This window comes from Myripristis murdjan, chromosome 9, assembly GCF_902150065.1.
Source record: "Myripristis murdjan chromosome 9, fMyrMur1.1, whole genome shotgun sequence".
Lineage (NCBI taxonomy): Eukaryota > Metazoa > Chordata > Actinopteri > Holocentriformes > Holocentridae > Myripristis > Myripristis murdjan.
This window is the reverse complement of record NC_043988.1, coordinates 20893443-20919324: the sequence shown is the minus strand read 5'-3', so window position 1 is coordinate 20919324 and position 25882 is coordinate 20893443. Positions and strand designations below refer to the sequence as shown.

The window sequence follows — 25882 nt, the reverse complement described above, 5'->3', positions numbered from 1 at the left end:
TGAGAGAAACCCTGACCTGCTGGGATGTTGTCATGTAGTCTACGATGTTAGTGTGGCCTGTGACACTGGCAGAGAGCAGGGGTGTCATGCCGTAGCCGTCCCGCTCCATGGATGCGCCGTACATCAGCAGCATCTGCATTATCTCCAGACTGCCCGACTCCGCACAGTCATGGAGCGCCGTGTTGCCTGGGGACAGAGCAGAGAGAGATCTTATAATAGGCTATTCATGTTATTTATACTCAATGACAGCAAAAATAAGGGCCATGTTTCTACACAGGTTCTTAGCTGGAATTTAGAGGCAAGCATACTCCTACACTGCAATGGCTGCCTTTCATTTTGCTATAATAAGAATCACTTACAATTTAATATTATTTCAGCATACATCAGTTTGGACAACCTATTTATGGCTGGTTCTTTCCACTGAAGTGATAGCCGCCATAAAGACGTAGGTTTATATACATGATATGGACTGCCAACATTTAATTCTAGCTCACAGGTCTATGGTGTCCAGGGAAAAGCTAGCTGTGGCCCTCAATGTTGTTGCTATGCAACGACTGAAAACCCCCGACTTAGGCATGGCAGCCTATTGATAAAGCTGACATGGTTTTTACTTCCACCTCCTGGTGCGCAGGGGCCTGAAAACATGTTCTACTGAGTACTGACCGCAGAGTGCATCCTTTTCTTTATAAAAATAGCTGAAAAAGAGAAGAGAGCACACGGTGGAATATCAAGAATTTAAATTAGCCAAAACAAACTATGGTGATGCCATTTCACACTTTCTGTGCTGTACTAACGAAGAGCTGGTGGGTATCTACTCACTGTACTATTTCAAAAGTCATGGGGACTTCTGTAACTCTAAAACAAACAAACCAGTATTCACTTCCAGTGCAGTTTATGTCCTGTAACCTGGTCGACACAGAAGTAAAATCACAAAACCACTTGTTTATGCAGTGTTTGACGTTTAAAAGCACTTGCTGCTAGGTTTTTGCTTTCAAACATAGCGGTGTGGTGCAAAGGTCTGTCACAGTAGTGGATGCTGTTTGTCTGACATCACAAACTCCTTTCATTTAAATGATTGGGTGCACTCCAAAACTCAACCAGCTCAGTGCTGGTCTGTGCCGTATGGGTGTGGTGTACACTCCATTTAAATCCGACACACAAACCGGAATATGCTGGTTTTGCCAACCTGATGGCAAAAGAGGCAGACACTGTGAAACAAAGAAACAGGATAGCCAACAAAGGACAGTGGAATTGTTTGTCATCTGCACATATTTTAGCTAAGTCATGGTGAAAGTGTCATTGGATTACAAACACAAGTTTGGCTTTGATGAAAAGCCAATAATAGTTTTTTTTTTTTTTTTTTTTTCACTGCTAGTTAGAGAATATGTGACAAAGCCAACAGCTTATTACAGATGTTTCCAATTGTTCATAATAAACAGGTCCTGAAAAATCTATTCAGCTACTATATTTGCTTCAGGTAATGAAAAACTGGTTTCCAAATAGTCTTTCAGACTAGGGACCCTGCACAAATTAATTCATAATTGTCAGTTTATGTTACATTGTTATACTTCTGTTACATGATTGGATGTATATTGTATTTGCATGGTCTTGCCAGCCCTGGCATCTTGCCTTGCCACACCCCTCCCCTCTTCCTGAGGAGGAAATAAACCTTTGGGCTTTTTTGTGTAATTTAATCGACAGTTGTAGGTGTATGTAATAACTGTCTTCATGTGAAGTGGTACTACATATATTTTATAACTGTCAAATAAATCTGTCTAACACACCTTTTGAATTGTTTGCTCTGCCCTGGCCGCTACATAAGAAGGGGGGCATGTTCAAATGAAGCACACCAAATGATTTGAACCTGCTGAGTGGACACTTTCCAGGGGCGTGTCATTTCAAATGCTTCAAACTGACCTGACTGGTGGAATTTCAGACATTCTTTGAAGAGGGAAGCCCATCGGGACTGCACTCAGTTGTGATGAGTTTACTGGTCTTTATCTGCCCTTAAGAAAATGTGTTTTTTGACAATGCTGACTTAGCCACTCAAACACAATTCAATTTTTAGCAATGTCTTCACTCAACTTTTCAATCACATATGTAAGCATACATAAAGAGAGAAAACAAATTCCTGTAAAAAGAGGCCCTTTAACATTGTATGTATTTTTTTTTTTTTTTTTTTGTTACACACTTAATTTTTTTCCGTCCACTAGAACTAGAGGTTAAGAATGTACCGACTTATACCAATATGGAGCCACCATGGATCTAAACGCTGATTTTTCAACCTTTCACTTATACATCACATGATGATAACATCTAGCATTTAATCAGAGGAGGCATTGTGCCTGTACTGATCCTTATGAGCCCTCATGGAACTGTAATGCATTTTACATATCTTTTGTTACATCAATGTAATTGTCAGATAACTGCTACATTATTAAGCCAAGGCATATAGGTCAGCATTAGCCGGCAATGTTCTCTTTCAAACAGGTCTTTTTTCCAAGAAATCCGGGTCAATTACCAGCATTTAAAATAGTTTGAGCAGTTGCTTCTCTCTGTCTGATGATAAATATGGGCAGTATTTTGGGGTTGAATTCACTGGCTCCTTAAAGTAAATTAATCAGTTTGAGTGCTATAACAATTAGGCCTACTCAATCAGTCGACTGAAAAGCATGTGATTGTAATTTTGATAATCAATGAACCGTTTTTTTTTTTTTTTTTAAATCAAGTTATCTATTTTAAATATTTACTGTTAGACCCTCATAAAACCTAAAGATTAACCTGCTAATATTTTTTCATATCATTATAAAATTAATGCTTTCGTTTTTTTTTGTTTGTTTGTTTGTTTTTTTTCTGGCCGCTGGTAAGACATCACTTTAGGTTCTGGAAACTTGTTATGGCCATGTGTCATCTTTGGCATTTTACAGACTAAGTCACTGATTTAAAAATTAAATCAACAGATTATTCAACTCATGAAAATATTTTCAGCCCTTATTTTGAATTTTAAGTCTATCCTTATCTGCCCGCCCATTTAGTATTGTCCTTTAATTGTTTTTTTGTGTAGTGCAGCTTTGGTCAGCCTCTCTAACAATACACTGTCTGAGGCTAACCTACAGGGTGTCCATAAAGTCTCTTTACAATTTAACAAATTTATTACAAAAGAAAATGAGTAGACAAATCTGTGGAAATTATTACAAAATGAGGAGTAGATATTGAAGTTTTTTTGCTTCGTTTAATACATCTCTATATGGGCACTATTAGTAGCACGAAGCACATCAAGGCGGTACTCGATTTCTTGCCATGTTCACTGTAGCATAGCCTCATCAATGGTGGCAATGGCATCAGTGATTGTTTGCTTCAGGTCGTTGATGTCCAATGTGATTAAAAACTTTGATAACCACTGAGTACATAGAACAAATCTGATTAACATATCTCATCAATTGCTTTTGTAATAGATTTTTTAAATTGTAAAGAGACTTTGTGGACACCCTGTAAATTTAAACAGACAGTGCCAAACAGATAGCCAGGGCTAACTCATAACTGATGTGTCCCCGAGTTTTTCAAACAAAACTACATGTCTGTAATTTTCTCCTCCCTTTGCCCTGACAGAGAAAAGATATTGGCTGGGGGTATTTAAAATAAACTAACTCCAGGCTTTCCACCTGTGTATTACAGGCCTGACAGGCAACCTGAGCTAATTTGCTCTGCACACAGACTAGGGGAAAAACGATTCATCAATAGTATTGATGCAAAGTGCGACTGCCAATCATCATCGTCATCTTTCAGATTATTCTGAAATTCTCATCGCTGTTTCCACCTAAGCGCACCTGGAACTGTGGCAATAGCTGCTAGCTAGAGCTGTGCTAATAATGGCAAGCTTTCGAGATAAAAATGAGGTCGCTGTTATGAGATATGTCGTTATGAGATTAGATACTCGAAACACGATCAACCTAGCTGGGCATCTGAAAAGCAAACACAACATTGACCATCACGCTACAGCTACAGTTAGCATGCCAGATGCCGCCTCCTCCCTACCGGCTTTGACTGGCTTTTTTTCCACAAAAACTGAAACACAACTCTAAAAGAGCAGTGACTATCACAGCTGTCATTCTAAGTTCTTCATTTAAGTGTCTGACAGAGTTCAGCAATAAACCTGCCAAATCATATTTTAGTGGTTTTGTGAGTTGATATAATGTACAGTAACTAAATGTGTTAATGAGAATATGGTATTGTCTGATATTGATCTCAGGCCCCTGAATTTAATCGCATTGAAATTGTATTGTGGCAGACTTTATAATATTGGAAAATATTGTGCCTCCTCTGGCCACTGCTGCGCAGACATAGCCGCTGGGAGAAGAAGGTTTTCCTGTCACATCCTGCTCGCTGCCTTGGGACAGCTAATGATATGTTGTTTATTAAACTGTGCACATGTTACATTCAAGATGGATACTTTACTCTCCCCATATACCGATCAGAACTTGCACCTGTTAGCACCATTTCGATTTTACATTTTTTTTGTAATATTTTCATTAGATGAGCACAGCTCACCACAACGTGGATTGCGACATCTGACAATGCAATAATGTAATTTCACACGATGCACATTGCCACACTATATCGTGACACAATATGTTGTTACACCTCTAATTGCAGTATATTACATATATGATTTAATTTGGGCATTACTGCCACAAATGAGCCACTGGGCCTCTTTCATCCATCCTTCAAACCCAGCTAGCATGAGGCTTAACATCTTTTCTGGGGGGAAATGCTGAACATTGGTAGATTTATGTAGTGTGAGAAATGGGTTAAGCTCGGCGTAAGTGCAAGTTCACTTCCACTAACAAAACAAGTTAATCCAGAACCTCAGACAACCTTTTCAAAAGTAGGGATTAGTCTGGAGACTCATTATGGGCCACAAAACAGATTTAGGCTACCTTCTGAGTCTATGTGAGGGCAACCTCACTGACAGGTGAGAAAAAAGTTACACTGAAGGAAATTTCATACTCCCATAATAAGTGGCACCTAAGCTTTAAGGCAGGTCAGTGTGCTGTGGCTTTGGTGTTCTGAACACTATTTTCCTAACTCGCATGCCTTCTTCCATCAAACAAGACATGTCTATTTTTTTTTTTTTTTTGGTAATTTGCCAATTCATATCCAATATATTCCTGTCTGTCCCTTCAGCTGTTCCCGGGGAAAATAATAGCCTATTCTTCAACTATGATCACTTTTTGCCTTTGACAGGACAAAAACAAACCCAAGACACACACTTAATAAAAATACTTACCAATGTAAAAATATTTATCTATGTACTAACAATGAACCTTGTTTTGTGCTGGAGAAATACTTCAGAGTATAGAAACTCGGTGTAGGCTGGCACTGGCAAGCACAATTTTGACAAGATTTAGGTTTCTCTTATAGCTGACACAATAAACTTCTGGATAAAGCTAGGAGAGATTACATCTTAACTTTTGCGATTCAGTTCCAACATGTTTAATATGACATTGAAAACATTTTCCAGGAAATGTGGTGTTGGAGTAACTCAGTTTGCCTGCATCCAAAAAGCACCTATCCACCCTGTACCAAAGGCAAAGGTCTTTTTACTTCTGTTTATGTGTGTCTTTATTTTTGTGTGTATGTGCATTTTTACATGTGTAAAGTGTGTAAAAACCTAGACAACACACAACACAAAGGCCTAAGAGAGTGACCGGTTGACTGTTGATCACCTTGCTCGAAAGTTGTATGCACATACCAACTAATGAGTATGAGCTCCTGGACACACCCACATACCAGTGTTTGCCTCAAATGTGAAACGAGAAATACATTTTATTCTGTTGAGTCATGCTGAATGGAAACATGCACGTTTGGCTTGTCTTGTTTTAGGACTATAATGCCTTGCTATAATGACATCATTCACTAATTTTTGTAGAAAATAAATTTTGAAACCAGCTGAGGTGATCAAGTGTACTGATCTGGAGAATCAATCACAGTTCATCTTATCTTAAAGGAATGTGAATGAAAAAGTCTTCTGTATCTCACTGACTGGGGTGAATGTGTCTGTGTCTGAGTGTGCCCTGGACTCGTGCTCGCTAACAACTCACCTTTCACACTTTTCCTGTTGACATCTGCACCTTTCTCCAGCAGATACTGCGCTATTTCCTTGTGCCCTTTGTAACAAGAGATCATAAGACAAGTGTGTCCGTGTCTGTTGGCCACCTCCAGGTCAGCGTTGTGCTCTACCAGGTATTTCACAATGTCCAGGTGACCGTCAAAGCAAGCCGCTCTGAGGGGGGTTGAGTTGGTGAGAGTCGTGTTGTTGACAGAGGCTCCGTGGCCCAGAAGGGACTGAACCACCTTGAGGTGCCCGGCAGCAGAGGCGGCCCAAAGTGGGGGTGCTCCCTCAATGGTCTCCCCGTCAAAGTTCACTGACCCCCCGACCTCGACGGGAGCGCTGCAGCACTCCAGCAGATACTCCACCAGGTCCAGGTGTCCGTACCGGGCAGCCATCAGGAGCGGGGTTGCCCCATTTGTTTTCTCTCCCATCAGCTTGGTCACCTCGTGTCCATCTTTGTTCTCCAGCAGTTTCTGAAGCAGTCGGAGCTTACCGTCCCTGGCTGCGTTGAACACCGCCGTCTTAAGATCCATTTCTGACGGAATCTCCTTCACCGTCAAGTTAAAAAAAGACAGTTTACAATGTCAGCTGAAGTTACCTCGATGATATTTTTAAACAGGTGGAGAGCGGAACCCTTTGTTTACAGCGAGCTACGACACTCTAGCTAACCCGGATAGCGTTTAATTACAAGAACAAGCCATGTTTTGCCTTCCCGACGTCTGCTCGATAGTAAAGCTTAGCATTACCGGTATCAATAAGACCCAACAACAGAGGTGGCTCAGACGACCCTTGGTCCCCTGCAATCGATTTGTGGTGGGACTGGGACGCTAGCAGGGTGGCTAGTCAACTTCCTTGATTAGCCAGCCAGCTAGCCTACTTTACAACTCAGTGAGTGTTTTGGTCATGCCAGCGTTGCTCTTCCGTCAATATTTAATTTCCACCAAGAAGTCCTCTTCCATTAAATATGACTCCTGAGATTGACATTGTTATAAATATGTCCCTGTGCCGGCAATGTATCCGTTTTCAAAGGAGTACACCCGTGGGCCGAGAAATAACAATCCACCCCCGCTAGATACGCGGTGCTGTTAGCTTAGCTTGCTAGTTTAGCTTGGCTGTAAAACGACGTTTCCTCCGTTGGTCAGTCGAGCAAGCTAAGTGACAACGGCAAAGACTGTGCCCGATATCAGTGCGCCTTTTCCTTTTCTCTCTCATCGAGACTCACAGAACATGTTATCCCCAAAACGGCGAGTTTGTGTCCCCCATGTAGCCAGTCGGTAAGCTAGCTCGACAATAAGCTCAGCGGAGGGGAAGGTAAATTGGCCAGGTTGTCCACCCACTGCCTCACCGGATGATCACGACTCAGTTCTGTCAAATCGAAAACAATGCAGTCTTTTTTTCTCCACTTCCTCGGTGATTGACGTGTGAGCCATCCAATCACAGAGGTGCTAGACTCCTACGTCACCAATGAGGTGAAAGAAAAAAAAAATGAAGGGAAACTCTGCTCCTCTAACAGCCTGGACATTTTTTTTTTTTTTTAATTTTAATTTTCAAGCCAGATGGTCGGATAGAGAGGCTACCAGTAGAATTACTACCATATTTCCATCTGCCGGGAGGAGAAAAGAGGAAAAATAACAGAGTAGCACTGACTGCATTACTTTGATTATATCACCTCCTACAGACTCAAAAATAAACTACAACAGTAAGCGTGAACAAAAGGTGATGGTTGTAGTCAGAAATCCCGTCATACACGCTCTCAGACCCATTTAATCACTGTGGTCATTAAATAAATTCAAAGCCAGACGTTTACCAGAAAGTTTATTCAACTATGCCAATAAGTTAACAACTCCCCAGAGTGCCTCAGATCTGACACAAAGTGTTGACAGAATGGACTGGAGTGGACAGTGCACAAACCTGAAATAAAAACACAACACTGCACCAAAGAAGAAAGAAATACCTAATATAAAAGGAAATACAAAGTTTTTACTTTTTAAACACACCACATTCGTATTTATCTCCTAAGGCCAATTACATCAGAAAAAAACAAACAAAAAAAAAAAAAACAAACGACTGAGCAATCAAAAAGCACAGTTTCAACTTGCAAATGAATTTACAGTCAAGGAGAACAAAGCTAAACCACAATTACTGGCAACAAAATAAAAGCTCTCAATTATCATTCTCAAATGAACTAATAAATTGTAATTTCATACCATCTCCTGAATCATGTCAAGATCCTACCACCCTACCGAGTTGAACAAAAAGGTCAAACTACAAACACATACAGACACAAAATGAGTTTTTGGTCTCTTAAAAAGGTAGGTATAGAGTATGTTACATTTATGACAAAACACTCACATGGAGGGAGTGATCATCAGCTCTCCTAAGTGATTTGATTGAATTCACCTTGATTGCTGTTGCCAGACAGATCTCAGAGCACTTGGACAAGAGCTTCAAACAACTACACCGTGGTAATCCATCTCTTATTTTCAGTCTTGTCAGCCTGCTACTTCATAATACCTCTTGAGGGCCTAATGTCTACTTAGATCTTACAATGAGAAAAGAGCATTTATCACAACATGAATCTGGTGATCAACCAATCAGACAATGACAAAGGGAGAAGTCAGAGCCAAAGCAGATTTCAAACACATTACCTCTCAACTCTCCCAAGGACCGTTGTTTCTGTTGAATAGGATTTCATTCAAATGAGATGGCATGTGAGAGTATAACCTTTCATATTACAACTGCAACTCAACCTACAATTATGTTCTTACATTTGGGCAGCATTTTGCAAAGCAACATGAATTTACATTACTGCTGTAAAAACCAAAGGAACAATATGAGCCCACATGATAAATAAGTTTACACTTTAAAAAGCAGAGGCAGAATTAGAGATAACCTAGTAAGGGATCCTGTGAAAAATAAAAAGCTGATGCACTACAAACTGTTACACTGGCATTTTACAAATGTTTAAATGCGCAAACATTTTTCAAAATGTTTGTCATCTGCAGATGAGAGCAGACTTGTTAATCTTGACATTTACACTCTTGCATTCTCACAGCTGTAATACAGAGGAGTCAGTCTGTATAACGACACAAACTGAAGGAGATAATTCACCCGGGCGTGTTTAAAAGTAAAGTTGTAGCATAAACTCATTAAAGCATATAATAATTCGGCAAATGAAATCTAAAAATATTAAATGAAACACTGCCTTGGCTTTTTTTTATTGAAGGATTTGTGTCTGTTGTCACTTGAGGGAGAGCTACTGGTTCTAAATTACTGATGTTTACCTTTAAACCCAAATGCAAACTTGTGTATGACTGTTTCAAGCCAATAAGAGGTTAAAGTTGGCTGGGAATATGCTATACTCTATGTATCGCAGATTCCCTTAAGACAACTTGTTGTAAATGACTCAACTAATAAAAAGGGGGGCTGGACTGTCTCAAAGGATGGAAAAATATGTGATATTTTTCCTGATCAAATACAACCTTTGTGGGAAACTTCCTTTACCTAGCCTGTTCTGTTTATAGTGACTCAAGGCTATGTAGATAAGGAAAAAAAAAATCCTTAGGTCTCTTATGCTTTCACTATATTTAGATGCAACTGCCACTCACTTGGCTATTACAGCACACACTTTGGGCTAAAAAAGGATAATGGATCTGGGACAGAGAATATGTGATGATGGAGGCTAACCTGGGCAAAAAAGCAAACACATTTAGAAAAACGAGAACATGTAGAAGAGAACACATTTAGAAATTATTTCAAATAGTTGAAGTACTTGAGGTTTGCTTAAATTATATGACCAGCCACTTTGAACTGTCTCCAGAATACATACAAGCAACACTTAATCAAGCACTTCTTTTTTTGTTTGTTATGTTTCTTTACCCCTCCAAAATAACTGAAAAATATTTCACCATTTTAGCCAGGGTGCATTTGCATAAAGCTTTGCAGAATAGAAGTGCTGACTGAGGATGACTTGTCAGACTGTACGAACTGACAATGTGATATGATCCAGTCTCAGATCAATACTTCTATTCTAACCTGCTTCATGCACACAAGCCCAGGTCTTGATGAAGGAAGTGATGAGTGATCCCAGGGTTCAGAGAGTGTTACGATCCGACACGTGTTGTGGTGGTCTTCTTGTCAGAGAAGAAGCTTCTGAGCAGCACCACCTGGCTGATGCTGACCACCAGAAGGATGAAGGCCTCTCCAATGGACCAGAACGCAACACGGGTGTTGAGGTCCTCTGCCCGGCTGCGTCCCTGGGCCTCGCGGAGGCGGAAGTGAGTCTGGTAGTCGATGACCGACTTCAGAGCCTCATGGATGGACACACAGGCTGATTCCATCTGGGAATGGAGAGGAAAAGAGAGCTGAGACCAAAAAGGGAATTTAGGCTGTGGCTGGTACTTTGTTGAGCCTGCTGTAAGCGACATAAACTAAGACTGGAATGCAAACAATGCAGAATAAACCATGATACATTTACACTGAATGAGGATGTACTTTAGTGGCAAGTCAACTCGACTGACTCTTTATGTCCATATTGTAAATGGTCTGCATTTCAGTCTTAATGAATACAGCTATAAATAACTGACCAATCATAAGTCTCTATCTCTATCTTAGGTTCATTGTAATGGCTAAAACATCAGCATCATGGTCACATCACAAAAATTTCTGATCCTGATCACCATGAAAATCCAATCAATTGGTTTCTATGGTTATGGAGATATCCTGCTGACAGACAGACATCAAGAGGGGCTAAACATAATAGAAATGAAACATTATAGGAAATAGCAATAGTCAACCCAAAAATTAATAATAACAAATGAAGCTGATAAAATACTGGCAATGAAGGTGGCGAACCACTGAATTAACCAGCCACTCTGGTCACTGCATAAAAGACTGTCTATCATAGTTAATATTCAAGAAACTAAAAGATGACAAAGAGCAAATGAGTGGCCAAGCCCTTCTCAATGTGTGAGTTGTGTGTTTTTATTCACAATTACGTTCAAACTTGTAGATTGAAGAGGCATTCGTGTACTCGTGTACTTGTGTGTGCATACATGTGCACACATAACACAGCACTGACCTGGGTGAGGGCTGTAACTCTGTTCTCATTAGGGAAGAGTGGTGGATCCTCGCCAACCTGGAAGTCAAAATAGACAGTCTTGTGTGTGAAAGTAGAGAACTCGTTACTGAAGCAGAACTTGTAGGTGCCATTCTTGGCTGCGGTGAAGGTGAAGCTGTCGTATTGTTTCTTCATCTCCTTGTAGAGAACCGTTCCGTCTGGGTCCTCCAAACGACAGTCCACATCATAATGACCACCAGTAACCACCTGGGGAAACCAAAGGCACAAGGACTCTGCTCAGTAACACTTTTCATTGCACTTACCAACAGTTACAGCTTTGAACAAATAAACAAACCAGTCTGTGTCTAACCTCTACTGTTTGGTTTTGATTAATTTAAATTCTGCCTGTGGTACAAGCATCTAGTGCAAATAAAAGCACTCAAAAAAAAAAAAAAAAAGTGTACTATAAAAACATCAACAACAACTCAACGGGGCATTGAGGGTCATTCTTTCTGGGCCAGCAAGTGGACATTTTATAACACCTGCCAGCAGCTACAGCTATCTAAGCCTGTACAGACCCCACCTTTCCTTTCCACTCCCATCTCCAGATCATGTTGCTGAGGCACGGAGGTGACGTATGGTCTTGTGGTGACAAAGCTAACAAACTGTTTCATGACTCAAAAACATTTTTAACATTTTGCACAATTCCACCAGAGCAGCATCAACCAGTATTCAAATACTAACAACTCCCCCTTCCCATTAACGCCAGTGTTGCCTGAGCTTGGGCCTCACAGCAGACCTCCACAAAGCCCTGGGTGGTGACACACGCACCTGAAACTCCAGTGTACACTTGGTGCCGATGATGATGTCCTCGTAGAAACACTGCTTGGCGTTGTCTGGCAGCTCGAAAGTGAGTTCGGAGCCCAGGACCCACCCACAGAGCAGCTGGGCCCACAGCACCTGCAGCAGCACCCGAATGGATCCGTACATTGTGAACATCGAAAGCCAGCAGGTTCACTGTAACACCTGTGTGGACCTGCCGAGAAGATGTGGAGACTTAAATTGGTGATCAGCACCGGAGATGAGAAAATGACAAAAATGGTGACAGAACAAACCCGGACATTACCACAGCGACAAATAGCTTAAAGCTAGCTAGCAAGCTAACTAGCCGTTAATACCGGTTTATGAGAAGCAAGCCACTTGGGATTGGAAATGTTTACGTATATTGTGCTACACATTCGTATTATGACTACATTTGTGGTCACTGTGGTGTATATGTAAATGTAAACGCGAATATTAACAATATCCGACAGAAAATTTTTGGTTTACTGAGCATTAGCTACTCACCTCAACCAGCTCACCCGGATGCAAGAAACACACGCAGCGTAGCATCAACGTGTGATGCCATTGGCTGACACTTTTGGGAGCCCGCCCCCTGCCGTCAACAATTGGTCCAGATAAGCACAGGAAGTGTTCGCGAGATTCACATGGGCCGCATACCAATAATTTTGAAACTCATCTTCCCTTCTCCTGAATATCAACTATTTGTCTGTAGTCAGTGCCAGCAGCGCATGGGTGAGGAGGGCAAGTCCACAAAGCAGGATCAGCAAGTTAGCCTGATAAACTGTGACAAGATATCCTCTGAAAATGTTAGAATTTATTAGCTATCATCAACATGGATGGATAAGTCTTATTCTGAAATTTAATATCCAAGTTCTGATTTGATTTAAATTGCCATTACTTGGAAAAAGCAAAATTTTGACTCTTGTCTGGCTAAGATTTTAATCTTGCTTTGTGTAATACAGTTTGGCTCTTCCAATGGCAGCCGTTGCTCATCAACAGACTTTACCTCTAATATTATACTGAGGTGTTTTAAAGGGACCTGATATTGTCTTTGTTGGCACAAGGCAGAAACAGAGCCATTTTGAATGTAACGTACTAGCCAAAACCCAACCCACTGCAGCACAAAGGAGTCTCCAAGAGAAGTGTTTGTTGGTGAAGTAATTTAACCCACCCATGGATTGAATTACTTCACCCATATGGTGTGTTTATGCACACCAAGATGCCTTCTGGATGTGACAAACGTTTAATGGTGTCAGTGACTATAGGTGCTAAAGCTCTGAACTGAATCCTAGAATCACAAAAATACAGGCAAATAGCATATTTTCTTCCTTGAGTATAATAAAATCACCTCACAATATCTTAGTAATCACCTGTATGCCAAAACAGAGAGCTACAAGGTCTAAACTGACATACTAGACCTGCCTCTTATGGGCTAGTAACTGGTACCCTCACTTGAGGTTAGGGGTCAGGTTCAGGGTTCAATCAGAGTCAGAGCTGGAGCGGGTCTTCCTACAACATGAACTATCACTGTCAATTTAGTCTCTCTCATGTCAAAGCCCACTACTGTGGAGTGTGCCAGAACAGCTGCTTGCAGACCAGATTTCAAAGGAAGGGTCTTACATAAAATGCTGGCGTCATGTTTGCAAAGGACCCCCTTTTCATCAGGGTCCCCTCTAAATGCTTCTCTAATTTCACCCTTGGACGATGCCATTTTAGCCAAGTGATTTTCCAGTTCCAGGGGTCCCTCAGGAGCCTCTAGGGATTCCTCAGCAAAACTGAATACTGTAGTTTAATATGTTAATATATGTTTAATATGTATTATATCAGTGTTAGAGTACTTGACACAAAACAAAATATCTTCATACTCCATCGGTTAAAATCACTTCAAAATGTAGGTCAGTGGCTTAATGAGAGTAAAATCCGAAACACTTAAACGCTTGAAAACACCAGCACCAGCCAAAACATAGCAACCAAAAATATTTCTATAGAAAAGAGTAAGATCTGGGAAAATGGTGTTAATTATAATATATATAATATTAATATATTTCCACAGCACATATGTAAATTTACAAAACCAAAATGAGTGGCAGCAAGTTTCAGGAAGTAATTCGCAGAATCAGCAATTCACATCTATGCCACTCCTTAACTTTTGTAAGAAATGTTTCACTGGACAGGATGTATGGATCAACTTTATACTTCTTGAGCCTTATTTGTTAGAAGGATGTTTTTGTGGTAAGGACCAAACTTTTTTTCTGGTCCAAAATTTGCGTCACGGCTCCAATCTACTCCGACAAATTTACTCCCAACAAAATCCTGCTGCAGCAGTAGAAACCACGTTGTCCTGAAACACCTGCGCTGTGCGTGCGTCTCCGTGACTGTTGTGAATACACGTCTGACCCCAAAACACAATCTCGCGTGAAAATCACATAACACCGCGAGACTAGCGCTGTAATCAAACGAAGGAGGGAGGGCTACATGAGGAGGTGGCAGGACAAAACAAAAGCTCCACATTTCTATAGGCGCTGGTCGCTTTTTATAAACCAAGACGTGAAGATTCACCATCCCTATCGATTTCCAATCAGCTGCAACATTATATAAAGTTTTTGCACCATGCCCAGTAGCACGTCTTTGCTGGAGGCCGACGAGGGAGAGTCGGAGGTCCCACCGCCGCTAGTGCACGCTTTCGCCGGCATAGGCCTCGAAGAGAGCGGCACCCAAAGCCAGAGCAGCGAACAAGCCGGCGAGAGCCTCTCCCACCACAACCACCACCAACACCAACTCCCTCCAGCCTCTCATTTCAGTCTTCTCGGTACGGTTCTAGACTTGAAGCCTCTGTCGCTGCATCGGCCCCCATCGGAGGAAGAAGTAAACATATCGGCAGCGCCCGACGATGAGACAGAAGTTGTAGTCGGCGACTCAAACAGCGGGTCCGTTAACGTTAGCAGCACGTTGCTAACACAGGCCCGCCACCACCACGTCCAGTCGGGGCCAGGCGGCTCCGGGATGCCGTCTGGGATGGAGCCGCCGCCACCGGCCGAAACCATCTTGTTATACAACGGCGACGACCGGGACGATGCTGGCGGCCTACAACCGGCTAACAGCGGGATGTTGATTTTACCGTCTGGGGTGTACGGGGAACCGAGCTACGAGGCCGAGCCGTCGCTGATGATGCGGCGAAAGAGCGTCAACACCACCGAGTGTGTGGCGGTGCCGAGCTCCGAGCACGTCGCCGAGATCGTGGGCAGACAGGGTGAGTGTTGCTGTCTGGAAGTTGATAATCTGACGGCCGTGTGGATGAAACTTTAATGATCGCCATGGGGAAATTGGTTCGTGGCAGAAGCGAAGTTGGCAATGGCTCCGTTGTAAACAAGAAAAACCACTACCCGTATAAAGTGTAAAATTAATTAAAACCCCGTCATGTAGAATAGAACGGAAGACGAGAGTGCAAATGCACAAATTGACAACACAGGAGGACTTGAATTATTCAGTATTTTACATGATAAAGGCTACCAGTATTGTTGCCACCCGCACTTCACGGATACACAATGAACACGTGCTACCAACAATTGATACCACATTTTTTTTTCAAAATAAATTCATTGTGATTTGGACAATCCGGTTTGCTTCAACTGCCATCCAAAAACCGTAGCTAAATTTGTGCTACCACCAGCTGCATTAATAGTTAGCCTTAAGTTAGTTTTCTGGGTCACCACCCAGCCGCAGCACACTAAAACTTTAGCTCATATCAAGAGTTTGATCGACCGACAGATCCTTCCCTATGTCAGGCCGTCACGCTTTGGTGATATTATGCATATTTAGTCTTTGCTTGGCTGATAGTGAAGCAGCAGCCAGCCGTGCTTTGCTGTGCTACTACGATTTTGCTTTGTCTCGGTGGAGAACATGAGTAGTACGTCGGTCACCATTGCTTTGCCACATCAGCCACAGGTTATAGTTAGATCTGTGCTATAACCATGGTCGACTACTTATGCATTAACTAAATATGGATGGCTTTTCTTAGAAATTCAACACTTTTAATCTGGTCTTTTCCCAAACTTTGCATAACGTAATGGTAGGCTTGGGAGAGTGTTATTATGTCGGGTTTGGGACCGGTGGGGGGAGGGTGCACACTGACTGCAGTGTTGACAACAACAGGAAATGGCTCTGGTAATGATGTTGGACTCTCAACCACAGCTAAAAGAAATCTCATAATCTATAAGATATCTATTAAAAGCTTTTAAATTGCATTACTCACTAAAAAAACCTAAATTGTAAATAAGATTTATTATTCCTGAAATGAGAGGAAAAGGATATTGAACATAAGAGGTTAACCTTATTTCTATGTGATTTCATTATTTTTATTTTTTAAATTAACAGAATATGACCCCTAACCTCAATCCTCTGTTTATCACTTGTACCTGCCCCTCTCAGGCTGTAAGATCAAGGCACTCCGAGCCAAGACCAACACCTACATTAAGACACCAGTAAGGGGTGAGCAGCCTGTCTTTGTCGTAACTGGACGTAAGGAAGACGTGGCCATGGCCAAGAGAGAGATACTGTCTGCAGCCGAGCACTTCTCCCTCATCAGGGCCTCTCGAAACAAGGCGGGCCCTCTGTCTGCTGTAGCAGGCCCTGGACTTCCAGGGGCCCCTGCTCTGCCAGGCCAGACAACCATCCAGGTCAGAGAGTCATTAAGATACATTAAAGCAATTAAACTGGCATTTTTGTCCAGTGACTTGCATTAAGTACAGTCATTTATAACTGAGTTTTGGAATGTCACCACTAGAGCTCAACATTTTGTGTAGTGTAAAACAAACTCGGTGTTTTCTTTTTTATGTTCCTGTGTGTGTGTGTGTGTGTGTGTGTGTGTGTGTGTGTGTGTGTGTGTGTGTGTGTGTGTGTGTGTGTGTGATTGTGTGTGATTGTGTGTGTGTGTGTGTGTGGTATCATCACGTAATTGCACAGAGTGACCATATGTCATTCCAACCCTACAGGTGCGGGTGCCATATCGTGTTGTGGGGCTGGTCGTGGGTCCCAAAGGTGGGTCCTCTTAATTAATTCATCATCTGATAAATGTGCTTGCCCGATAAAGGGAAGTCTGCTGTGAAGAGTTTTTACAAGTAATGGTAGAAGAAGGATAACAGGGGAAATGGCAACATGAATGTTAACAATAGGTTGTGTGTTTTAATGATGACAGTGGGCAGTGTTCAGTGTTGTTGTTTTTTTTTTTTTTTAATCTTGCTTTGGCATGCGTTTCTACTGACATGGTCAGAATTGGGAGTTAGAAAAGAGATCAAACTCTTCTTTTTTTTTTTTTTTTACCAAACCTAACATACTGTATATTCTGTACATTACAGCTCAAGTAAACCAGACATAGCTACTATAATTACTGTCAAATTTTATATTACATTTCAGAATTTTCTGATATTCTTCTTTTCTGAAATGCCACCAATGAAACTTGGTGGAAAATGTGAAATAAACATGTTAAATAGTCATTAATTACAAAGAGTACTTTCAAGTTATACTATTTTTTAACACATTAAGTAAATTAAATAAACATCTTGCTGTTACCATACAAGTGAGTTGTATTTAGCCCCTGATACCTTATTTTTCGGTGTGTGGCTTTCACATCTAGTTCAGGGACATAAATAGTGGTCATGATGGACAGGGATGCAGTCTCACTTCCTGGTCACAATTACAGGGTTGTGACTAAAATCATACTCTGAGTACAGACTAAAACTGTTTGACGTGATAATTGGAAACAGCATTTCTTAAATTAGGTTTCTTCATGTAGAATTTTTATTTATAGAACGGATCTGAATCTATATAAAAGGTATTTCTTTCAAAAAAGACTATAAAAGGATAAGCAAAAATGTTTTGAGAATTTACATCATCTGTAAGTTAGGTGTTGCAGTAGGAACAGCCTCTCTCCCATAGAAAGTCACATGTAAATTTTAAACCTTGAACATGATACTATAATAATTAGTACAACCTATTTAAGTCCAACACAGTAATTAATTAATGCTTCGCACTTACTTGTGTAACACGTGAAACCATCAACTGCCATTGATTAGTCTGACAAATATTTTTTTCAATTAACCGATAATCATTTAGTACATAATGTTTCAAAAATGCTGACAAATGCACACCAGAAGTGATCGTAGTCAAAAGTTTTGTCTTAAAATTGCTTGGCTGCTCATCAGGCTCCCCAATCTGGCCAGCAGCCAAGCAAGTGTTGATCTCATAATGACAGGAACGGAGAAAAGTAGGTACATCTCAGCGTCTCAATGCAGTCGTAATTGTTTAATGATGGTTATCAAGAAATTACTAAGCCAATAAATCGGTTATTGAAATTGTCATCAGTTCATCTTGTGTCGATTGACTCATCAATTAGTTGACTCATGTCATCACTCGAAACCGTTTTAACTGAATTTTTCTTAAAGGGGGGTTTTCAATTTGAATCATTTTGGTAGAATTTTGTACCCAACCCTCAGAGCTGTATAGAAAACTCTGTCTCCTGCATATGAAACTATTGTTAGTTTTTCAGCATTAGTGAAGTTTTCCTTCTTTGCACCCTCAGGCCCTCTTGCTATATTTTTCCTCCAGATTTGAATTCCCTGCTACACTTCTCTGCAGAACGAGCTCTGCTTAAATGGAGAAATGGGGTGTAGTAGTATGCTGTAACTGTAACTTGTGGTAATTAACCTGTTAATTTACAATGATCCTGACTCACAAACATACACACAGGGAGTAAAAAGAAATCTAGCTGGTATACACGTTTATGATTGTGTCAACAATGTTGCATATACGCTTATTTTATACACGTGAGAACACGTTCATGCACGTTTTGGCACATGACGCACAGGAAGTCAGAACCCTTTGTTCTGGTGACATTACAGTTGGAAAGCTCTGGTGCTGATTTATGAATTTACGTATACGTTGCAGTGGTGGCAAACTGTGTGGCTTTGGTGCGCAAGAGCGTGCAGCAGCCTCCTTCACTGATGAGCACCTGCAGCCACAGATAGGAGAGCTAATCAATGAAATCGCTCGCTGTAGTTTTTAATGTATTTTTTTCATAATGTACATTCTCTGAGCCATAGTGGCACACGGTTGAGATACACTGCATTAGATACACAGACTAGTTCAGTGACAAACTGGTCCAGTAATCAATTAACATGACCAATATGTGACCCATGTTAAATATTTGTAAAACATTATAAGGAAACTGACACAAATAAAAAGTGAGACAAACACCAGAGAACAGTGGACAATAAAGTGTGTGTGTGTTTCTGAGAGAGACAGAGAGACAGAGAGAGAGAGAGAGACAGACACACAGAGAGAGAGACACAGAGAGGACCAGGGTCCTAGGCCAGACTAAAATCCATCATGCCATACTTGCTTGGTATACACCTTACCCAGCTGCATCTACCGGGCACCCAGGGCCTGTGTGAGGTTTTGTGCCCTTATCATTTCAAATGTTCTAATCTAATCATATTGTATAATCAGAAAATACACTCTGGGTACTGTAAATATATTAGGCTGCTGATATGATTGCACATACATATATCACATTATTTCCTCATTTTGTTCTCCAGGATATGTCCTCCTGACTCCTGATAACTCTTTGCTCTGCTCCTGTGTTCTTTCCTCTGTTTTTGTTCGTTATCTCACTTGTCTATTCACATATATCAGATTACTCAGTTGTAGTTGTGCATGTCGTATGTCAGTCTAAGTTTAATCTTGCCCTTACAATAAAGCCATGGATCTAGACAAGTCTTTTCAACGTAAGTACAATCTCAGCTACAGTAAGAGAAGTTTAAACAAGGCATTTGGTCATCTTTTGCAGGGGCGACCATCAAACGCATCCAGCAGCAGACACACACCTACATTGTGACGCCGAGCCGCGACAAGGAGCCAGTGTTTGAAGTCACTGGGATGCCAGAGAACGTGGATAGAGCGAGGGAGGAGATTGAGGCTCACATCGCGCTCCGCACTGGCACCTGCGGTGGCATGGAGGTTCCCGGTGCAGATGACAATGACTTCCACTTTAACGGGACAGACGTCAGCTTCGAGGGTTCCACAGCACCAGTGGGTTTGGGAGAGGCGGCGTGGCTTCAGACGAATGCATCATCGCCCAGTGGTGGCATGCCGCCAATGAGCATCAACGGTACTCAGCGAATCAACAGCAATATTAACAATGGTGTCAGGATGTCTTCCACCTACCGTAACGATAGCTCCAGCTCCCTCGGCAGCGGCTCCAGCTCAGCTGATTCATTCTATGGTAGCGGGAATGGTAACCGGATGGCTGATTTCAGCCCAACCTGTCCATTTAATGCCAATGCTAACAACAACAACAACAGTAATGGTGGAGGTACAAGTTTCTGGTTTGGAGAGAGCCTTCTTCCTGTTGGGTCTGAAGAGCTGGTTGGCCTGGGAGGTGGAGGTCCATCCTCAGGATTTGACCCCCTCACCATCTCCACTGCCCCAGGCTCACACACTCTGCCACAGCCCCACATCTGGAGCCCTTTCGTGGACCACCAAGGCATCCAGGCCTTTGATGCCCGTCAAACTCAGGTGTGTGTGTCTGTACATATTTGTGTTTGAGTGATTTGGGATTTTAACATCGCATTGATGCAAGCATTAGACTCAGTATATTGATGCCACTGTCTGCCAAGTGTCTGCTCCAGCTGTTGTCCTTTTTCTTTATGGTTTGCATTATGTGATGAGTATAAAAGTGATGATCATTATGCAGTTAAACAGTTGAAATGATTAAGTCTGTGACATAATTATGCAATCCTTGATTCATCTGCAAAATGCATTGAAAATTCATTACATAATTCTGAAAACAATATTTTTTTTTAATCTTGAAAACACACACTCTTTAGATACAAGGATTATTTTCATAGTAGTGGAAAGTTGTGGTTTACAAATTTAATCAAGAAAATGAACCCATGCTGTCACCATCTCTGCAGACCAGTCAGCCAGGAACTCCCCGCCTTTCCCCAACCTTCCCTGGGACCGAAGCCCTAGAGCACCCCAAGGCCCAACGCGTTCACCGAGGGCCCTTTGGTTCGGCCGGAGCCCTTGATTCCCACAGGTTCCCCGCCTACGGCCCTGCCTTCTCTTCTTCCAGCGAAAGCACCACTTCTGCCTCCTCTTCCTCCCCTCCCGAGTCCTCCCTCTCCTACCGGCCTGGGCTGGTATCTGCAGGGAGAGGACAGGAGATCTGTATCCACTGTATGGATAGGCAGGTGATCGCTGCCTTGGTTCCCTGTGGGCATAACCTCTTCTGTCTCGAGTGTGCCACCCAGATATGCCAGGGTCCAGACGCCGTATGCCCTGTGTGCCTCTCTCCGGTCACGCAGGCCATACAGCTCCGTAACATCTGATTTTAACCCGTTCACCTGTAGTGAAGTTGCCCTTGATGGCTGACGAGGGTTCAGCATCCTCACTGCTTCCTACTCTAACTTATAACCCAGATGGGGAAATTACAAATCTGACCCTGTAATCAGCATCTAGGTGCATCCTCACCCAACACAGTTTTTTCCAAGCTGGTGTATGATTGACAGAGGAAAGGGAGAATAGTCTAAGTAAGGAAAGATTTGTATTTATGGCATGGGTTAGGGTGTTTAGCCCATACATGTGCCTGCTTTTGTGAAGTCTTCTTCCTAGATTGATTATTCATCAGTGGAGGGTCAGAACCCCTCTATGTAGCATCGGGTGGGGTGGGATTCCTTTCTCTGCTCATGATTTTTAGATTTTTATTTTTTCTCCTTGAAACATTTAGTGATCGGTTTCTGCCTACCTATATTTTTTTTATTATTATTTTTTTTTTCTTTAAGTATATACTTTGAATTCCTTTTGACAAGTTCATCTGGCTTTTGGGTCAATGTTTTTTTTTTCCCTTGACATCTCAAAGTTTTACTTTTTTTGTTGTTTTTAATTTTGCTGCTAAAATTGTTTATATTACTGAAATTCTAGCCCTGTCCCATTGCCTCTCATTCATAGTGCTTAACGGCAGGAACCGTGAAGGAGAAAAAGAGGAAGGAGTCACTGAGCATGTTTACATATCCTGACCACAGGTATACATGAATACATGCATTACATATACATTACCAGTATTCTCATGATTTGCATTGCATCTGAACTAGCTACCGTGAACTGGAGACAGTGCACACATGCTTCATTACCTTGGCTACTGCCTCTATAGCTCAAATCCTATTTGTGTTTGCCATAATCAGCCCAGAATGGTATCTGTGATATTGTAAATGGGATATGTTTACACTTGCCGGATTTTTCTTGAGTATTTCCAGTGGTAAGAGATTGATGAGCATGCAAACACACCCACGGCGGCTTTTTAAAAATGAAGTGGGTTAAACCTGCTACTGCAAAATTGCCACACTCCAAAGGCAACATCCCATTGCCTCAGTGACCCCCTCCTTCTCTTTACTTCCTAGACCAGAACCAACAAGTGGCTAACTCCTCATATTTGTACCAGGATATTACACCACGTCACTACCACCATGTCGCTTTCCATCGCTACTTTAAAGAACTCTGTTTACAGTGAACTTGTGCCTAATTCCATTCTGAGTAATCAAAACAAACAACTGGTTCAGTGGACACACATTGTTGTTGCCATGTCTTAAGACAAACCTGTGGCCTTTCTTGAAAGCCTGTAATTAACTGACAACACTATCTCCAAATCCAGATCTATGCTCGAAAGAACTCACACTGACAAAAGACTGAAGTGAAGACTTAACATACTGAAGTTCAATTTCTGAAATGCGTTTTGGCACTAAAAAATTTCTTTGTCCATTGCCTTATAATGGACCAAAGTTTATCACATATATATGATTTCCCCCCCTTTCTTTGAGAGGCTTTTAAAAATGCTTACCACCTATTATCCTTTGTTACACACTCGCAGGGATGCATTTTTTTGTGTTTTCATTACCTAACACTCCACTTAATTTTATTTTTTCTCTTTTCTGATTATTTTTTTTTTTGCCCTTTCTTGTTTTCATTTTAGCTTTTTTTTTTTTGGCATTTATCCTGATCACATACCTGCTTGGGAAATCATGCCCTGATTTTATGATCAGTCATCAAGGTGTGCACAACTCATCAACTTTAGCAACATTCTGCTTTCCCTGAATTGAAGTCACTGAAGTAATAGGTATATCATAATAATGTACAAGGGTTTTCTTCTATTCAGACAAATGAAGAGAATGAGCTGTTCATACCTGCTTGACAGTTTCCACTGTGGCTCGTCTTCCTCAGAAGCGTCATCTGACGTATTGCTGACATGTCATTTATCAGCTGATCGGCCACGCCCCCCTCTCCTTAGGTGGTCTTTGGAGCACGGAATCCCAGGTGTGCGAGAGGGTGTATGCCCCCTCGTCCCGGTTGATGGTGCCGTTTGCCCGCTTCCTGATTTCTATAGCCTCTTTTATCCAACGTTTGAATTTGTTGGTTTCCGATGTGATGATTTTTCCATTGTCCCGGTCCATGATGTGGCTGTTTCTCCTGCAGTGATCTGTGATGGCTGATTTTAAATTTTCTTGTCAGAGTCTGTCGGCCGACAGACTCTGACAGGTCTGTCGGGCCGATCAGCTGATAAATGACACATCAGCAATACGTCGGATGACGCTTCTGAGGAAGACTGGAGCCACAGTCGAAACTGTCAAGCGGTATGAACAGCTCATTCTCTTCATTTGTCTGAATAGAAGAAAACCCTTGTATATCGCAATAGAAGACAAAATGAACTTAATCAGTTGGATATCATAATAATGGTTAATTGACACTGAAATCTCAGTGAGGAACTACGAGAGCTGATATTCTGTGGAACCAAGGCTGTAATTTGGAGCATTTCCCTATACTATGCAGCTGGGCTGTCGACATTTCAGCCATATCAATAGCATCCTTTGCTTTCACGTGAATGTCGCTGCTCCCACCTGCGGCCATCTTGTTGCAGCCGTTTTGTGTCCCTGCATTCAGTGGGCGAAAAATTGTTGGCTGCTTGTTGCTCTCTCTGTCTATATACTTCCCATTTCTTGTCTGCCATCAGGCCTATGCAAAAGTGGATTCAAATATGTACCGGAGGAAGCATTTGGTTTTATTTACTTTGAGCAGTAGATCAATCAGGTACTCCTCAAGGGTTATTAATTACAGCGCTCAAACAACTCACAAGCTTCAGGCCAGAGACAGGTGATCTTGGACTTATGGACAGACACATCCCTTATATATTTTTTTCCCCTCCACATCCCACTACAGTTCTGCCCAGGTTAGCCCTCATAGCCTGCCCTGGTACACTGATGAGATGAGCTCCTCTCTCATTGGTACACAGTTACATCGCTATACTCATAGTCGGAGTTGCCTTCTCATATGTCATCCACTTACTTTCTATTATCCTGTGCCCTACTAAGCACAAACTTCTCTTATCACACTATTGACTAACAACATTCAGATACGTTCTGAGTTTTGTTTTCCCCCTTCAAAGTGTGCTTTTGTTCGTTCCTCTGCTTTGGAAGTAAAGGAAAGGTACATTTTGGTGGAAATCATCTCAAACCCTAGCTTTAAACACCAATGTTGCTCGACTTTTGTTTTGAGTGAACGAATTCATGCATGTTTTCAAGGGGAAGCAGTTTAAATGAGATCGTCGTGGACTGTGTGTACACTACATAAGGTCAATACTATTGCTTTACTGTGTGGCAGAGTAGTTTGGACATTGGACCACAGTCCCTATAGCATTCCAGCTGTAACTGGGGTCAAAATAGTATTTGGGAGTAGCTTGATAGCTTAGATCTTGTTCTTAATTTTCTGATTCTTTCATGAATGATTGAGCTTTTCTGAGGAGATGGAACCAAACGAGTCCCAAAAGTGCAAAAAAAAAAAAAAAAAAAAAAAAAAAAACCCAACAACCCCACCTGCTTCTCCGAACAGCCAAGCTCGATCAAACGCTTGTAAAATATTTGATTGAGTTGGACTTGATTAGTTACCCCCTCTTCCTTCCCTTGGGCCTTCTATCCGTCCGTTTATTTTAAAGTCACAGCTCTCTGAAGGGTTGATCTCTTGTGCTCTCTTTTTCTCTCTCTGAGGGAATGCAATACGCTGTCGGCCCTCAGTTTTCTTGACATGAATCTATTGACATTTTTGTGTATGTATTATATTATTACTGTTAATGACTGATAAATATACAGAACTTATTTTTTATTTTGTTACATTTCATATATATAAATATATCAATATATTAAAATGTTTACAATAAGAATTTTTTTGAATTTTTTTTTTTTTTTTTAAAGACTTTTCTCTAGTTGAGTAAGTGTGCGAAGAGTTGGAAACCCAGAAAGTGTTGCAGGAGGGTCTCAGTGCTATTTGCTTATAGTCTAGTTATTAGTTTACAGTATTGATGATCTAGTATTGATAGCTGCCGTTTAACCTAGTGGAAATGGAATGTGCATCACGAGCATGTCTTCATAATGTATCGCCAATGTAAAACGTCACACTGCAACTGTAAAAGGCCAAGGATCTAAGCTGCCTGTCATGTCTGTACGCCACCAAATTAAGAATGGTATACTGTAAAATGTATCTTAGATATCTATATAAATACATACATATATTGTTAAGCTGTATCAACAGTTTAAAGTATTTGCTAATTTTACTACACTTTTGTTATGTATATGTAGGGGGAGTCTTATGGCATATAAATTCTTCAAATTGAGTCAGGAGTTTAAAAAGCAGACTATATTTTATGATAACGGCCTTTTAAGTTATTGCGGCCAAAGCACTGATATTATATATTTGCTGTAAAGAGAATTTAAGAGTTTTATTTTTCTGATATTAAAGTTACTTAATAAAGACGGTTTCATTTAAAGCCA

The 25882-nt window shown here is 41.4% G+C and overlaps 3 protein-coding genes across 3 annotated transcripts in view; 1 reads left to right on the top strand and 2 right to left on the bottom strand.

Moving 5' to 3' along the window:
• fem1c (fem-1 homolog c) overlaps positions 1-7467 on the bottom strand; it is a 13572-nt gene extending 6105 nt beyond the window's left edge. Inside the window, exons 1-2 of the mRNA XM_030060867.1 lie at positions 6102-7467; positions 17-186 (exon numbers count right to left, since the gene is read on the bottom strand). Coding sequence (XP_029916727.1) covers positions 17-186; positions 6102-6645 — 714 coding nt within the window. The 5' untranslated portion in view covers positions 6646-7467. The remainder of the gene's footprint in view (positions 1-16; positions 187-6101) is intronic.
• Positions 7023-25882, top strand: LOC115365732 (RNA-binding protein MEX3B-like). Its single transcript, XM_030060866.1, has 6 exons — positions 7023-7034; positions 14484-15264; positions 16443-16690; positions 17006-17051; positions 19858-20585; positions 20984-25882. Exons 2-6 carry the CDS (start codon positions 14625-14627, stop codon positions 21398-21400), a joined length of 2079 nt encoding a protein of 692 aa, XP_029916726.1. The 5' UTR covers positions 7023-7034; positions 14484-14624; the 3' UTR covers positions 21401-25882.
• tmed7 (transmembrane p24 trafficking protein 7) lies at positions 7911-12592 on the bottom strand. The gene is made up of 4 exons (XM_030060868.1): positions 12519-12592; positions 12003-12207; positions 11193-11438; positions 7911-10452 (listed from the first exon to the last, which is right to left on the bottom strand). The coding sequence occupies exons 2-4, from the start codon at positions 12168-12170 to the stop codon at positions 10216-10218; spliced, it is 651 nt and encodes a 216-aa protein (XP_029916728.1). The 5' UTR covers positions 12171-12207; positions 12519-12592; the 3' UTR covers positions 7911-10215.

Bases quoted from the DNA above. Each gene is read 5' to 3' on its own strand.
- tmed7 (XM_030060868.1), bottom strand. From the start codon at position 12,170: ATGTTCACAATGTACGGATCCATTCGGGTGCTGCTGCAGGTGCTGTGG. The intron at 11,439-12,002 runs GTGCGTGTGTCA...TGGTTTCCCCAG, and splicing joins AGTGTACACTGGAGTTTCAG to GTGGTTACTGGTGGTCATTA. The intron at 10,453-11,192 runs GTCAGTGCTGTG...CTCCATTCCCAG, and splicing joins GAGTTACAGCCCTCACCCAG to ATGGAATCAGCCTGTGTGTC.
- LOC115365732 (XM_030060866.1), top strand. From the start codon at position 14,625: ATGCCCAGTAGCACGTCTTTGCTGGAGGCCGACGAGGGAGAGTCGGAG. The intron at 16,691-17,005 runs GTCAGAGAGTCA...CCAACCCTACAG, and splicing joins CAGGCCAGACAACCATCCAG to GTGCGGGTGCCATATCGTGT. The intron at 17,052-19,857 runs GTGGGTCCTCTT...CATCTTTTGCAG, and splicing joins GCTGGTCGTGGGTCCCAAAG to GGGCGACCATCAAACGCATC.